At 35.3% G+C, this 17,768-nt stretch overlaps 1 protein-coding gene across 1 annotated transcript in view; it reads left to right on the top strand.

Moving 5' to 3' along the window:
- Positions 1-17,768, top strand: part of WDR35 (WD repeat domain 35) — a 42,367-nt gene that overhangs the window by 12,677 nt on the left and 11,922 nt on the right. The window contains exons 11-18 of the mRNA XM_085304878.1: positions 537-597; positions 8,086-8,230; positions 9,474-9,543; positions 10,292-10,345; positions 12,240-12,349; positions 14,580-14,790; positions 15,351-15,431; positions 15,538-15,674. Of these exons, the coding sequence (XP_085161004.1) occupies positions 537-597; positions 8,086-8,230; positions 9,474-9,543; positions 10,292-10,345; positions 12,240-12,349; positions 14,580-14,790; positions 15,351-15,431; positions 15,538-15,674 (869 nt within the window). The remainder of the gene's footprint in view (positions 1-536; positions 598-8,085; positions 8,231-9,473; positions 9,544-10,291; positions 10,346-12,239; positions 12,350-14,579; positions 14,791-15,350; positions 15,432-15,537; positions 15,675-17,768) is intronic.

Raw genomic sequence — 17,768 nt, 5'->3', positions numbered from 1 at the left:
TTGCTGCATCTGTGATACTGCAGGACAGAGAGAGAGCCTCATGTGCARTTTTCCTCACATTGTAGCCCTTTGGAGATTGAAGGAGATTTGGTGTTCTCCTAAGGACAGAACAAGCATCCCAACTTCTGGGAGTTAGCGAGGTGTGGCCTTCTGTCATTTATCAGATTTCCCTTTGCATTAACCTCAGCTACCTCAAAGCTGAATCATCAGGAAACTGCTATTTTTTTTTATTTTAAATCGCAGTGTGGTACTTGCTCCACAGAGCAAGGGGTGCAGWGTGGCTTTCTCACCAGCATGTTGTCCTCAAACCTTGCTGGTGGTACAGGTTATATATTGTATCTTGTCTGGTTGATTTGCTCCTCTGGTTAAAACAGCTAGTTGTTTTCCTGTTTTGTGCTTTGCYTCATTTATTTTTAGAGCTAGTTGTCAAATGTGGCATTATTCTCATGCTTACACTGCTTTATAAATAAACCTTCAGTTTTATTAATTTAAAGAAATATATACTAGTAGTAATACCTGCTTTTGTTTCCGTACAGTATGTGCTGGTTCTCTGTAATTCCATTGGAACTCCCTTGGACCCAAAATATATTGATATTGGTAAGACACTTGCAGTAGTCTTATTCTATTGTTTTCCGTAGCCTTTATAATGAATTAATTATGTTCAGTGTAATAATCAATAATCACTGTCTTGTTATAAGACACCTTCCATCCAAATTTGTGACCTTCCATTCTATGCATGGTTGTAATTATGATTTTATATCAGCTTCTCACTTTTACTTGGATTCTCCTTAARTATAACAAACATGTATTCAGTGGTTCTCATATTGTGAACTGTAATTTGTTGGAAATGGACTATTAAGCCACTTGTTTTTATTAAACAGGGATAAAAACAATCATGCTCCTTGTAAAAACTGGCCAAGTTTAAACTGATTCCTCAGGTTCTGCAAACTGTTAAAAATGTTTTTTTTTTTTTTCATTGTAATTTTCCTCTTTTCTAATGGATGTTTTCAGCGATTTGGATTTTTCCGTCATAACAATAGGTATTCAACTCCTCAATTGAAGAGTGTACTGTTTCTTAAAGCAATTAAAATAGTTTGAGCTGGACCTTCCTTTAAAAACAAGATGTTACTGCTTCCCAAATAACTTTACTTCAAYGTCAGCCTATGCTGTATTTCCATGTTCATAATATATTGTTCTCACAATTGTTTTACCCAAATATTTTCAGATTAAACATTAAAAAGCTGAATAAAAAATACCAGTGAGTTATAATAGAATAAAAAATATACCCAAATTCTAAGTAGGTCTGAATTCCAGGGTTTCCCTGCTGCTTGTCTGGTGTAGCTGTGATACAGATATTCCCAGGTATTGCAACCCCCTATTTTGCTGGGAGTTCTGCTAAAGACTAGAGAATAAAGATTATTTCCCTCTATGACTGCATAGTGATAATGARAGGAAGACCTTGGAACAGATGAGAGAAGTGGACTGACAAATGAATTGGCTTTTTTGATTAATGAACATACTTTTGTTTGTTCTATTTTTGCTYTATTTTTGATTTGTTATCTAAATAGACCTAAGAAATTCAGAATCCTATTTGCAGTTATTTTCTTTTTGAAGCTTGGTTCTTTCAGGCTGATTTTTCTGGATTTGACTCAAAGAATAAATCAAATATTTTTGATATAACTTTATTAAAAATTGCTTTTGAAATAGAGGGGACAATGTAGTTATTAAATTTAATGAACAAATTTCTTTTTACAATCTCTAAGCTAAAGTGATGGAAAGACGGTGTATTTTGCAGTAAATATCTAATGTGATTCCACCATGTTAGGAAGTTAGAGTTGTTTTTTTGTTTTTGCTTTGTTTTGTTTTTCYTCAGTGGTACAGCACTTTGAGTCTGCTAAAATAAACATTTAGGGGAAGAAAAGAAATCTGCGTGTGGTTGATATACAAGAGTGTAACCATATTAGAACAGATTATTCTGAAAGATAAAAATAGATTGAATATTTTAAACTTGGAAGAATTCCTTCCCTCTTACTTTATGAATGGAAAGATGTCTACTTTAAATACATGCACTTTTAGAATCTACATACTCTGATTCTACAGAAATTTTTAAATAAATAAACCAAAACCACTATGACCAAAAGAAATGTAGCTGTTATGGCTAGATGCCTCATGAACTCTTTGCGTGTAAATTGTCTTTTACAGCCATTGTTTTATCCTYTCTGCCAAGAAACTCTTCTGCCCTAATTAATCTCATTTGGGAAGTTAGTTCYAAGCCCTAATGTTAATACTTGATGCTAATATTAACCAACAAATAGCCAGCCTTGCTGCCTGATGAAATAAATGGGAAAGTATTTAGTTTTGTGAAGGTAGAAGTGACAAGAAAAGATAGATGAAGAATTATGAGTCAGTGAAGTAACAGTGATTCAGAGAAGAAAATTATTTTTATTTTTATATRTATTTTTTAAGGCAATTGAACCAACTAARGATTAGAAATAGTTGTGACCGTAAAGATGATTGTTTTCCTCAGTCAGTGGTACTAAAAAGTTTTATGTCTGATTATATATTAACAGAGTTCATAAGTGTCTTTTTTTAAACCATGTTCAGTTTTTCAGTGATGGTAGAAGGAAATCAACTAAGAGTCAAATATGTATTCCTCAATTAATCTCCTATATTGTAGAACACAATTAAAATGAAGTTTATTCCTTTCTAATGAATGAGACTGACTGACTGCTACTAAGAAATGTAAATGAAATATTGGGTTTGTGTTTAGGCTCATAGTTCTTATTATGTCAATTTGATTGGCCCTATTGCCACCTTTTACAATAGTGGAACATTCAAATCTTCAGGAATAAAATGCCTAGGAAATTTGATGCCRAAATGTAAAGTGGAAAAAAATTAGATAATGAAATATTAAAGTAAGATGGTGGGATTTTTCTGACTAGGTTGCCTGCACTATATGTGCTACTTTGAATTTAATCTTCTGGACTTATATGAAAGTTGAGGTTGCAGGAAAGGARGAAATACACAATTCTAAGGAACTCTTCATCTTATTCCTGCAGCAGACATCTAAAATAAGGTTAGTGAGTCATTCCCAAAAGGGGCCTATTTGCTCTCCATTTGGACTATTTGCATTCTTGAGTCCTGCAAGATTTATACAGTCTCACTAGTTTAAACTTTAACAAGCAAGTCTTTTATTGGTGCGTAGTAAACATGCTAAAGAATCAACATTTTTGTATCATGCTCATCCTGTAAGATTCCTTTAAAGTTAGCCTGCCAAACTTACAGAAGGAATGGAAGGTGAAAGTGAAAAGCAAATATTTGTAAATGAAATACTTTTGGAATGCATTATGCCAATTTTATCATAGTTGCCTCCCCCCCCCCAGTGTCCTTTGATGATACAGCTTTATAGAAAAATTTGAAATACTTACCTGTGTAACATAGGATAAATTTGTGCTAGGGGTAGATACGTGTGTACATTTATCAAGGTCTTAATATATGGCATTCCATGCTGTTTATCCTAGTTAGAGCTTCTTGGCAGTGGGAGGTCATGTTCTTGGGGTGCTGAATTGCAGGACTTGACTGGCTTTGCTGAATGCAGAGAGGAGGCCATGTGACATCTGAAAGGCAAAAGATCTTTATTGAAGATCTTTTAAAAATCCCAGTTGGCAAATCATTTCTAACAACAACAACAAAATTCTTCTGTCCTATTTATAAATAAAAAAATCAGCTTTAATTAAAACTGTTTATTTTATCAGATTAGTGATCCTTTTTAATTTAGAATGTTTTAAACAGTGTGAGTAGAATTAACATATCTCTTAGGATAATTTGGGGGGCATTGCTAACTTTGTACTTTCTGTGAAATTCTTTTTTTTTCCCTTCTATCAGAACTTTTTATTTTTTTTTTAATCACATGATAAATTACAGCATTGAGTTCTATCTAAGAATTAATTTGTTCAGGTAATTTTTGTTTTGACCTCTTATTCTTGTTTTTAGAAACTTCTGAGTGACATCTAGGGCTGTTACTTTCCTTGATTTTTCACAAATGCTTATGAAAAATGCCTTCTCATATAGCAGGARGTTTCTCAATAGACCATTCTGTATTAGTGTGCTCTTGCCTACTCTCCAGCTAGCTTTATTACATCCTGCCCTACCAAGGTGAAAGAGTTGACCAACGCTTTCTTTTGTACYTGCTTTAGAGGCATGCAGAATTTCAGTCAAAATCCTTTCATGAATTTAGCTAAACATAAACTCTATAAGGTTATATATCTTGTTACATAATATCTTTTCAGTGGAAACACAACAGATGATATCTGCTAAGAAAATGTCACTTGTGGACTATATCATCTTTTTATGTGTGCTTATATGTGCATAGTTGTGTTGATTATCATCTTTAACATGTTTATTAGTGACGAATGAAAYGAATAGAACAGCCTGATCAACATATAGATTCTAGTACAAGTGGATTAAATAAAGGCAGAGTGTTGAAGGCGTCACTGTGTAGCTGTCTTGCCTCTCTCCTGATCCTCTTAACAAGGATTGTGGGACTGCATACGAAACAGCACTTGAATCACTGCTATTAACAGCCCATCATTTTAAGGTTAAGTTCAGTAGTCCAAGCTGCTGTGTGATATTTTCTTGTATTCATGAGCTAACACCTATAGGGACATTTGGCTCAAGGCCCAAAATTAGGCTCTAAAGTTATGTTGATGATACTGATCTGACTAAGTTTGTTCCAGTTTCTCATGATTTCTTTGCAACTTTAACAGAGGCCGGTATGAAAACAGGTTACTTTTTCAGACTTGTGTGTCTCTATCAGGTTGCTTCATTTTCATCAAATTTAGGAGGAATTACTTGTCTCTTGTGTTTATGTATCTTATATACTAAAATGCATTTCAGCTTTTTCATGCAGCTCAGTAATATAGTCATGGATTAAGGTTCTTTTACTTTCTTGTCTAATCTTAAAAAACAATAGGTCTTCTAGATGTTTTGAACCAACATCTAGAAGACGTTGGTTCTAGAGTGAAATAGAGAGGTAACAGAAGGTTGTGTCAGATGCCTGAATGTCCACAAAATAAAGTTTCTTCAGGAATAAGGTTTTTATGAAGGAACAATGAATAGAAATGAGGGGTGAAGAGAAAAGGGCCACAGAAGACTTCAGATGGCAGTTGTTTTGCATATTGCCATTGTTTTAATAGTGAGATAATTAAAATTAAGTATCAAAACATAAATACTGTAGTTAATTATCTGTAAAATTAGAGGGAAGAGCTAGGCAATCCAAGAAGTCCAGACATTTAGCATAGAACGCTGATAGGCAGTAGAAGACAGCAGGGGAGTATCTGAGTCTCTCCTTCATGCTTAAGGTGCATGTTTTTCTGTCTGCTCAATGTAGTCCGAGCAGAAGTTTGTTGGAGGGCACTGATGTCTAAGGGAAGAGAACTTTCTGTTAAAATCAAGGCTGCTGTAGATGATGATAATGCTTCTCTATGCTACACTACAAAGTAGTTAAACCGGCTGCCTAGAAGGGGGTTCTAGATCTTCAGCTTGAAGGGGCTGAAATGTGCAGTTTGTCTTTCCCAGGAAGGGCCATATCCCGTGCCATCCTTCCCTGCTCCAGCAAGAGCCCAGGCCTGGGGGATTGAGTGGGGCACCCTTTCTTTTTACTGAAGCTATTATGCATCCAAGAAGGAAAGCATCATAGGAGCAGCATGTGGCCACCAATGAGGTGGCTCTGAGGTGAGAAGGCAGGGACTTGATGTTTGTTCCTCTTGCATGGATTTTCCTAGAAAAATCCCTTCTCCTACTTTTATACAATTGCCTGAGCTAAGAGGCAATTTTGCAAAAAGATGGCTTGCCACATATAGATAGATACTCCTTCTCCTCTTTACRTCTATTTTTGAGTGGACCTGATACAGATGACTTTGCTGTGTAAAATGTTGTTTGTCCCAGTGATTTCACATGTGGCTTAAATAGAGTCATAATTTGGACTACTGGTGCAGAGAAGAGAAGATCATACTCTCCATGCTGGTTTCTCCTTTATGTAAGCTCCAGAATTTGTGATTGTCTCTTCAATTCAACTTAAATAACCCCCAAATTAAGCTTTTTTTTTCTTTAATTTTCAGTCAGATCAGTGAACTGACCAACTTACTCTGTGGCCAAAATGCTCCTAGAACTGATATAAAAGAAGTGACAGGAAAATGCAGCTGGGGTTGTTAGGATGAAAAGGAGCTGCTTTTTGATAACAACATAATTTTAAGTCAGTTTAAGTCTTAAGGCATGTTCATAAAATGCCTAATTGATCACACTCCTTTGGATGAAGCATACATGCATCTCCCTCTTGTTTCTGGATTGCAGTAGAGCTTATGTGGAGGTCCTTTTCTTCCACAGATCAAAGTACCTCAGGATGTGCACAAATTAATAAGTTTAAGCCTTATGGAAACTGTAGGTCAAATTAAGGAATTATCTTGGTGAGTTTTAGGTGTGTCCAGGGCTTTCAGATGCAGGCTTGATGTTTCACTGTCTTGGAGTGAAGTGCTTAAACACTAAGCTGAGTCAAGGAATAAGATGTAGTATTAAAATGTGTGATCTGAAGCAGGAGGAAGTGTTATTTTCTCACAGATCAGAAAATTCTCAAGTTTTTCTTCCTTTGAATAAAAATACTCTGATTTTAAAGTCATGTATAGCTGCAAGGTWACAGTAAAATAGAACAGATTTGTAAGTAGGTACATGACTAGTCACTGAAATGTGTTAAGTGTATGAAATACATTGTATATAACATAACTATTTTATGTACACTACTGTTCATTATCAGTAGCATCATCGTTAAGACAGCTCATCCAGTATTTACATTTATACTTAACTATTCTACAGCAATCAGTTGACTTATGTAATCCTCTTAGTTTCAAAGAAATGAAATCTGGTCAACCAGTCTTTCGCCATCTACCTGTCATAGTACTGTTGTTCTTCGTCAGGCTTATAGCTCCCTCCAGAGTTCTGTGTTGTGCTAAAACACAAACACACACACACACACACACACACACACCCCCACACACACACCCACACAAGATTAATGATTAAAGAATCAGATTTAGTGAAAGTAGTGTGTTATCTGTATGATTGAATAGTTTCCTAACAGGCTAGGCAACATAATTCTTTCAAATTTGTGTTTCATTTGGTGGCATACTGATTCATTTACAGAATTTGAAGACATTGAGTGACTGACTTACTAGGTTTCTGACTGTTTTTTTAAATGTTTTGTTGTGTGCATACATCAGTTTTCAGAAAGATTAGACAAAATATTTAAAAAAATATGCCATGGTCCGGTGAAGAATAATGCAATGCATGGTATTCTTCCACAAAACATTGACCTTAAGAATGAGATGTTGGATTTAACCACACATTCTAAGTGGTTTTAGGAATAAACTTAAAGAAAATGTCTTGCCTTCCTGTACACTGATCTATACTGGATGGTATAAAGTAAGATTGCTAAATACTTAATTTGTTGCAATGTAGATCAAAACCCCATATTTGGCCCTGCTATTAATGAAGATACAAGTAGTTTTTCTAAGTTTTGTCTAACTCAGGATTGTTATTGTTCTTCAGTGGTGCTAATCAAAGAATAATGTCCWTCAGATTTTTAATCTTTTTTTAATTCTCTTTCTTACTTAAATATATATATAAGTAATTATAATACTTCATCCTAAATATGGAACAAGACTTTATTTTATAGAACTTGTTAGAGCTTTATTTGAGATATTCCTAAATGGATCATTAACCTGAAAATGTATCTATATGTATTTGATGTCCTCTGCATTAACATATGGAAACTTGCTGATATAGTAGGGAGGTAACTGTTAATTCTAAAACCAAAACCTTTACAGAATTTCTCCTTTGTCCATCTGAACAAGGCCACAGTGAAATTACTTAGCAAGTAACAAAAATGTCGGTTAGTTTTTTGATTTTGTGTTTTGTTTGTTTCTTTCGAGCTRTGGAGACATGGTTTCATCCACCTGGGAAAATCTTAAAAGATTTAGCATGTAGACCAGTACTTGCTGCTCTAATTTTACAACCATTTGGGTTTTATAACAGGACCGTTGTTTGTCACAATGACCAAAACACATGTGATAGCAGCTTCAAAAGAAGCATTTTACATCTGGCAGTATCGTGTTGCAAAGAAGCTCACAGCAATGGAAATTAATCAGCTAGCACGGACCAGAAAAGAAGGCAGGGAAAGGTTTGTCTTCAGACTTTGTCATTTTTCTTCCATTGGCTCAATATGGCTGTTGATAGGCCTGAATTCTTCTTCGCCTAAAATATGAACTCTTCTCTTCTCGTTATATTTTTTTCTGCTTGCATTTGTTGACTTGCAGCCCTATTAAATGCTAGAGAATAGTTTTTCATGACAAATGTGTGGTCGGTATCCAAATCTCTTAAAACATACCTCTTCAGATTACTTCCTGTGTTGTGTCTCCATTTGCTAGCTTCATGCTTCTCTTACTGTAGGTCTGTGGAGCTGTATGTCTGATGATTTCTTTCCCCTTTTCTCCTCAKTTTTTAGGCCATAATATTCACTCTGGTGACTTTAACTGCTACTTATGTGTCAATGATTTTTAGGGCATATTCTATCCAGCCAGTTCTTCTCCAAATACATTTGTGTCTGCTGACATCTTTGACCCTAACCCTGTATGGCSTATAGTCCCCTCAAACTAAACAAATCAAGGTCAATATCAACTTCCCTCCAAAATATTTCCTTCTGACATGCTCTCTAGTGACATTAACTATCTTGTTGTCTCCACAGGCTTGCAAATTTTCTGATTTTCCTTTTTTATATCTATTTTCTTCTGTAGAGATATACTCTTGCATATTTCTTAAAAKCTACCAGCTCTTGTCACCATATTTCCACATTAATGAGTAATTATTTGTACATGGTGTAACTACTTACTTTATTATAGTACCTGAAAGTCTTAGTCTTGGACCAGATTGTAACTATGGCAGAAATACTGAAACAGTAAATGGTTGTAATTCAGTATAAGCTATCATTTGAGCAATGTGAATCTTTTCCATTGCCACTTTTTTAAAGCAGAGTAGGAGTTATAATAGTTTTGAATACAGTAATGTGTAAGTTTTGTGGATGTAAAGGTGAAGTTTTTCCTAAGTACAGAAAAGAGTGTGAGGAAGTAAGGAAGCATATATTTGAAATGAGGCCATTGGAATGATTGAAGGTTTGCAGTAACTTCTTGTTGCAGAATGAAATACTATAGGTCATATGGGAATAGATCATCAAGGGCTATAAAAGTGAAAGCAGGTACCGTATCTTTCATAACCCTGCTTTAAATTGATATAAAGGGGATACTTTTGGAACTTAAGAAAAAAGGTTTGGTTTTAGTACTTTCTTCAAGTTAAAACACTTTTTTTTCTCCTAGGACTTAAGATATCTGTATTCTCTCCAGAAGACTTTTTGCTTTTCTTTTCTGCAGGCTTTATCATATTGATGATACCCCTTTGGGATCTGCAGAGGACCGTCTTGATTATGTCAAAGCCATTGAAGTGAGCAGTGGTTTTAACCCATTTATTACCAGTTCCACTGGTAGCTTGAAAGAGTAATTAACATTACTTTATTCAGCTGAATAGATTTTTTTAGTAGGAGTARTCATTTTATGTAAATTACTTTTTTATTTCTACCTCTTATATAAAAGAGTTATTTTTAGTTCCTTTTTGCTAGTACTGTTGTTGTTAATATTATTACATTGTGCTGGAAGTATTCACCAAACTGTATGGAATGTAATAAAAATATATGCTGTACTCTAGAGAGTTTATGGATCCTTGCTGTGTGTTAGTGACAGGTAGCTCCCTTCCTTCAACAAGGYATAAGGTTGTTGAAACTGAACCCTTGTAATCTTTCCTAGTCCTTTTGACCTTTTCCACTTTTTTTCCCCCCTATTGTATGCTTTGGTACTTAGTAATATGCCTGCAATTAATTACAGGCCTGTCCAATCAAGGATGTTTGCTTTTTTGTGTTTTCTGTTAAACACTTGTTACGTTTTGGTTTTGTTATTTTTCTGGAGAAGGAGCACAGGAAGAAAGGAAACTGTTAATGATGCCATGTTTCACAGAAAGTGAAGATACTAATATGATAAACCATCCAGTTACTGTGCTTTTGTAAGGTTTGATAGCCCCTTTCCCTGTGGATATTTGGCATCATTCATGTATATTTAAAGAAAACATTATATTTCTTTAGCAGTATGTCCCTTATGTTGTATTAACATGGGTGCTGGTTTTGCTTGTATGCTTCCAGGGAACAAGAGATCCAATTTGTGCAATAACAGCATCGGATAAAATACTACTTGTGGTAAGTTATAGGATCAAAATAACTTCTAACTATGTCTGGCACTTGTAGGCAGGAGACTTTTCTGCAATATATATATTAACAGTCATAACTTCAAAAGCTTTTTTGAATTTAGGTTGGGAGCTGGTTTGTTTAATTTAGATACTTGACTTATACCTGGATTTTAGGTGAAGCTAGTCCACCTTACTGAAGTACCTAAATTCTTTCTACAGTCTTTGCAGATGAGATCTCTTTGTAGAGGTCTTCAAAGGCAACCCCCTAGGTTCTTCTGTTAACCTAAGTTTGTTCTTTAGGACTACTAATGCAGTAAGTGCTTACAACTAGTACAGACTAGTTCCCTGAGTTAGTATTTAGAGGTAGGTCTTGATTCATCCATCTTGGGATAAAGTCCAGGTCAGGGCTTAGTTCTGTACTGTGAGTTCTGGGAAGTCTGTTCTAGACTTTATATAAATGCCTAAAGGTTTATAAAGTTTGTCTGTTAACATATTGATGTATATGTAAATTTTTGTATAAGTATTGTGTATGATACTTAATATTTTATTTCTATATGATACTTCTGAATCATGCAATATAGCTGATGCATTTTTTTTTCAGTCTGAAGAAAGCGTTCTCATTATATGAACAGACATACAGGTGGACTTTAAAGCAAACTAACTTAGCAGAGCAAGGATAGAAAAATAATTATTTCTTCATCTTACCCATCTCCCCAGTGGGGGACGCCCCCCATGGACATTTTCCATTTTCCTATTCTGATTTTTGTTATATCCTTTTGTTGTTTCTTTTGTTAAAAAAAATGGGTTACTAGACAGAATATGAATGAAGAAACTGTAAGAGTTAGTAAATGACTTTGCAGGTTTCTTCATGCTTGAAGAATAGGGCAAGAAAAAGTAATGAGGAGGGTAATTAAGCAGTGACAGAGTAATAAAGCGATGACATTAGTAAAATGCAGGGAATGAGAGGAAATGCYTTTGAGACCAGATCTGGAGAAATATGGGTACTACAGTGCTCAGATTTTCTAATGTTTCTGTCCAAATATGTTTTTCAGTTTGTAGGCTTGACATATGTCAAAAGATGAAATATGAGGATAGTCGAAAGAGAGAATTCTGGAGGGTGAAAGCAAAACCACAAAGAATAAAGTTTGCATTATTTTAAAGTTAAATATTGACTGAGTATCAACATAAGAATTAAAGGGCAAAGAGCCGGTGAAATATACTGTTCCTTATTCTACCAGTGATAAACACTACGAGAAAGTAGTGGTAATGACTATTTCAGACCAAGGATGTCAACCTTGGTTTAGACTGTGGGCCTGATACTGTGCCCTGACACAGGGCATGGATGTATTGTTCAAAAAAAGTTACTAAAATAGAGATTTCTATAAAGATAAARCATATTGGTACTTTAGATTTAGTTACTGTTACTCAAGCCTTTGAGTAACAGGCATTTACTTTACAGGCTAGCACAGACTTGACATAATTGGTGAGACTTGTTAGCATGAAGATAGCACTAGCTGGTACATGGAACAGTTTGAGTGCATTTACCAGCACTGGACAGGGATTTCTGCACTGTTTTCCTTTTTGGAGGCTATGTCTGAAAACTCATGGGAAGTCTGTGTGCTGCTGAAACTGTTCTGTGGCTGTATATGGGCTATGGCTGTACGTTTTAACATCTCTGATTAAAGCAGATCTGTAAATCATAGCATCTTAAGAAACTCTCTGGTTTAAGCAGCAGAATTCAGAACTTCTAGTGTGATGCTCTTCCCTCTCTCCACTTCTGGTTTGGCATTTATGCAAAAATCATTTAGCCTAGTAGCCTAGTACCACACCTAAAGAAAAGCTAGTTAAGCAATTTATTGATAGGAAAGTTGTCTTGTCAGTAAGCAAACACTGCTTTTCTCTAGGGAAGAGAATCTGGCACTATTCAGAGATACAGCCTTCCTAGTGTTGGCATAGTTCAGAAGTACACCCTGAACTGCCGGGCATATCAGCTGTCTTTGAACTGCAACTCCAGGTAAGTTACAGCTCTGCTTCTAGTACAACTACCTGATTCTGAAATAAACCATTATAATCAGTGAGAATATTAATAATCATGTACTAATATTACTTTAATAAAATTAATAGGTATTTTGTTATTAATGACTGTTTAACTACTTTATTATTACATCTAGGCAGTCATCAGATTGCTGTGAGAGACTGTGTTAGTGTAAGGGTGTGTGTCAGAGGTTTGAGGAAACAGGTGCATGAAAWTACTTTCGATTTATCTTCTAAAACAAACACAAATTTCCTATGATTGTGAACTGCTAAAATAGTTGTATAACCTGAAACTTTGTCTCTTGGTTTCTTTCTATTTCTGTGTGCTTGGAATGCCYGGGTATTTTGTTTATCCCTTGTTAATTTTCTGCTGTTTGAAGCTGTAGCTGGTTGCAAAGCTCCTAGCAAGACTGGTTTTCCTGAGCTTCAGATGTACTAATGCTTTAATCTGTTTTCTGCTTAGTAGTGAAACATTAACAGCCAATTGTTTGCAAGGGTTTGTAAGAGTCTTGGCAGAAAGGGTAAAAAATCAACTGACAAAATAACATGTATAAGACAGTAATTTTAATAACTTCAAAATAATTTTATAATTTCAAGCACATTCCCTAATGTATATGTAGACAGCTCACCTCTTCAGGTATATATTGAAATTACATTAATTCACTTAATAGATATCATGATCCAGTCAAAACTGCATTAGTCCAGTTTTAAGCCCAAATGATTTTGTGCTAGTGAGAAAAAGCTCGGATCCACAACTGTATTGATGCAAACTTTCTAAATTGCTTTTGAAATTTTAATAGTAGTTAAGGGTGTCAAAATAACTTTCAGTATTTATAAATGTTTTTGAAATGGTTTTGTGGTAAATTACTGTCAGTAAATACAGGCTACTAGAATGATTTAGTGCAGGGTCCTGCACCTCAGGAAAAATAACCCTGGGCACCAGTACAAGCTGGGGGCTGACCTTCTGGAGAACAGCTCTGCAGAGAAGGACCTGGGACTGCTGGTGGACGACAAGTTGACCACGAGCCAGCAATGTGCCCTTGTGGCCAAGAAGGCCAATGGTATCCTGGAGTGCATTGGGAAGAGTGTTGCCAGGGAGGTGATCCTGCCCCTCTCCTCAGCCCTGGGGAGGCCTCATCTCGAGTCCTGTGTCCAGTTCTGGGCTCCCCAGGGCAAGAGAGACATGGAGCTACTGGAGAGAGTCTAGCATAGGGCTACAAAGATGATCAGAGGGCTGGAGCACCTGCCCTRTGAGGAACGGCTGCGAGAGCTGGGCCTCTTCAGCCTGGGGAAGAGAAGRCTGAGGGGGGATCTTATCGATGTGTACAAGTACCTGAAGGGAGGGTGTCAAGGGGACGGGGACAAACTCTTTTTAGTTGCCTCATGTGACAGAAGGTTGTGGAGTCTCCTTCTCTGGAGATTTTCAAGGCCCGCCTGGATGCAACCCTGTCTCCCATGCTGTAGGTGACCCTGCTTGAGCAGGGAAGTTGGACTAGATGATCTCCAGAGGTCCCTTCCAACCTTACTGATTCTATGATTCAGTTAGTACAATTTAACCAGAATTTTTCAAATTTAACCTAGTTTGAATAAGTCTATAGAAATCATATTTTTCTATGATTTTAATACTGATTTTTATATTTTAAGTCATTTTAAAATGATTTAAAGTATAATCCAATTAATCTTTGAATACTTTATATTATCTGGAAAAAAATCAAAGAATAACCTTTGTAGAAAGACTAGCAATTCTACTTCATACATTCATACTCCAAATCTCTCCATTGTCTTTTTAGTTTAACAATCTGCTTAATTGCCTCCTGTTAAATAACAAAAAAAAATATTGTGTTTGATTCTTAATTTTAGGCTCTGTCTGAACAGTTTAGTCAGGGGGCAGAAACTGCAATTTACTTAGCTTGTTGTTTAAAGTACTAAGTATCTTCAAAATGCTGGATGGAAAATGGGCCCATCTGAGAACATTAGAGGGCCAGATGCTATAGAAGCAGATGGAAAAATAAGTATTTGAGAATATATTTTTTCCATACCTCTAATCTCACATGGCTGTACAAATGAATAATAATCACATGTGTCTCACTGCATCCCCCAAGTAATACTGGTGTTAGATTAGAGAAAAACTTGGCTCGAGTATGCCTGTTCAGAGAATTACTTCAAAATTACAGTTTTAAATCCTTTTTTTTTCTTCCTTTTTTCTGTAGTCGTGTTGCTATCATAGACCTTTCAGGTGTTTTGACTTTCTTTGACCTGGATACACGGGTAGTAGACAGTACAGGACAACAAGTAATAGGTGAGCAGCTGAAGTTGGAACGCAAAGATGTCTGGGATATGAAATGGGCCAAAGATAATCCAGATTTGTTTGCAATGATGGAGAAAACAAGAATGTATGTTTTCAGAAACTTGGATCCTGAGGTAAAAATGAGCATAGGTATTTTATCCATTTTAAAAATTAACTTATAAAGTCATGGCTGTATATTGAACAGTATTGTTCTTGTGCTTACAGTTTAATCACTCAAGTGTTTATTTAAATAAACTTAGTTCTGGAAATCTCAAAACCTAGTCAACTCTAATGCAGGAGTGTTTTTTAGGAACAAATGAACTATAAAACGAACTATACTAGAAAAATAAAAAAAAMCTTACTTTTCTTATTTGTATGAAATTTTTTTTGTATGCTTAGAAAAATATTGAATACAATTTTAATAAAATACAGTTCAGTTAAATCCAAATATTGACAGATGTTCCTTGATATTTTTTTCTCATAATGTAATTATAACATACATGAGATTTTAATTATGTCAGTATTTATGGCATTATCAATAGTGTTAATGATTTTAGTATTTGTTTCCTGTTGGAAATATGATTAAATCTTAGTCTGGAGAACAAAAAAGTCTGTTTATGTATATTGAGCAGATTTGGTTAGCATTTAATCAGTTTGAAAACTGTTTATTCCTTTTAACCTTATTTATTTCAAGGAACCTATTCAAACTTCCGGATATATTTGCAGCTTTGAAGATTTAGAAATCAAATCTGTTCTTCTGGATGAAATATTAAAGGTAAGTATAATTAAATTTATTTTATAGGAAAACTTAGTATTTTTCTTAATGGTTTGAAGAACAGATATCTTTACCTTTATCTTGTTTTTTTTACCTGTTATATTAGAATCCTGAACATCCTAACAAAGATTATATCATCAATTTTGAAATTCGGTCATTACGAGACAGTCGAGCACTGATTGAGGAAGTTGGGATTGAAGAATCTTCCCAGTTCATAGAAGATAATCCACATCCCAGACTTTGGTAAAATCTCTTTATCCAACAAGTTCCTTGGTTTAAATTTGTATTATCTCATAGTCTTTTCCTTCTTAGACAGAGTTAGTTATTCAAGTTAATAAATAAATATGTACATGCATATATATACATATATAATACACACACACACACACACACACACACGCACACACACAAAAAATAATAAAGAACAGCAGCACACCTTTCACTCAGTCTGGACCAGCATGCAGCAGATCTGCTGAGAGCTGCAATATGAAGAGCTGCTGTTCTACATGAGAATATATCAGCGTATTAAAACTGAATTCCCTCCAAAAGGGGTTGATATAAAGCCTAAGAAGAACCTCATAGACCTCCTAGTCCCTTGCTAGCCTGTCTCCCTGGCAGTTCTGTGGTTAGCATACTTGAATGGTTTCTAGCTGGTGGCATTTTGGTTTCCAAGATGTCAAGAAAATGAGGTTTCCATTCCTGGGGTTCATGTTTTGGGAGATGCTGAGCAGATGTTCAAGACATCTTAAGATGTTCAGTGGCTATCTTAAGACCTGTATTTTCAGGGAGTGATCCAGTGCTTCCAAGCTCCTAACGCCCCCCAAAAGTGGGCTATTGTTAAAAATTAAGCTCCATGATTTTACAAATGTTTTGGTACCTACAATAAAAGGAACACTAAGTATGTTACAGTAATGGGTATAGGGTACAGGCTCAATGCACTGTTTTGCTCCATGCTGCATAAACAGGAAATTGCAGTGCTCCTGCTTTTATAGATCAAGCGTAAAGAAATGAAAGACCTGGCAAAAAGAATGTAAATTATATAGATATAGATTTTTTTTTTTTGGTAAAGAGTTAAATTGAACCTTCATGACAAAAAGCCTAAAGCTTAGTAAGGGGGATACATTAGAATCTTAATAAGATAAAAGCAATGGGAGTCAATTAACCTTGTAGGATGGGCCATAAAGGAGAGAAGTGATAAGGGGAGGGGACATCAGTCATGTTTTGATATGACCATGCAGAAGGAACCAATCTGAAAATAGGAGACTTAGGCATGTTTAAACTAAACACTGTCTCAGCTGTTAAACTAAATCTGAAAGTCCTGCATAGCAAACAGTATCAGAGGTAGAAGAACAACTCTGAAAACAGGCATTCTGGAAATCTTTGCAGTGGCCCATGTCTTAGGAGCTGGAGGAGCAATGATGATACTAAATAATTTAATGAAAAGTCAATATCCAAAACTGAAATCCTCATTGACGAGATATTTTTGGAATGCTGCCAATTCTCTAACTCTCTGGAGATTGTTACTCTGTGCATTTTTGTAGTTTTTTTTGGCTCTATTTAAAAGAAAACTGTTTTATTTCAGCATTGGAGATTTGGCTTGCACTAAGGGGATTTAAGAATTTTGTGTTAATTCTAACAGTTCAAGGGGGAGTTTAGAATTGCTGAAAGACTAGCTTTAAAAGTTAGCTCTATGAAAACATTCCTTGCCATCCGTTTGTGCTTTTGTCTTTGTCTTTCAGAATTTACATTCTGAAATAGGATATGATAATTACATGCTAAAAGTTTCTGTAATAGTATTAGTAATTATGTTAGTTTAAGTGTATAGGGTAAAGTTTTAAAGTTTTGAGTCTCTTTTTACTAAGGTCTTAAATTAGCTGAAGCTCTTTGGCATTTTGAAGTTTGCATTTTTTGCTAGTACCATCCACTTGTATTTAAACATAAAATGACTATTAGTTTTGTGACAGTCTGTATGTCTGTAAAAGTTTTATGTAGTAAAATCACAGGGTCTAGGTCATATACTGTTCACTGTTCTCCAAAATTGCCATTGACTTAATTTGGATTATACAAGAAACACATGGTATGCCACATGTTTACACAGAACAGATGCAACCTAAGTGCTGAATATACAGCAGATACATTCTAGGACAGAACAGGACAGTGACCTTATTGCTAGAGCTCTATAAATAGGATGTAGTTTGTAGTAGATTCATTACATTTGCCATATAGTTTTTCTCTTGGTTTCATTGATGTCAGTGATAGGCACTTGAGTTGAAGTGGTATTAATCTTGTCAAATTGATGCAGAAATAGTGAGTGGATATTGCCCAGGCATGACTTGC

The sequence above is a fragment of the Rhea americana genome, unplaced genomic scaffold (assembly GCF_003343005.1).
Source record: "Rhea americana isolate MKP2758 unplaced genomic scaffold, rheAme1 scaffold_211, whole genome shotgun sequence".
Classification (NCBI taxonomy): domain Eukaryota; kingdom Metazoa; phylum Chordata; class Aves; order Rheiformes; family Rheidae; genus Rhea; species Rhea americana.
Note: the sequence above shows the minus strand (reverse complement) of the source record. Positions and strands in the feature narration are given on the sequence as shown.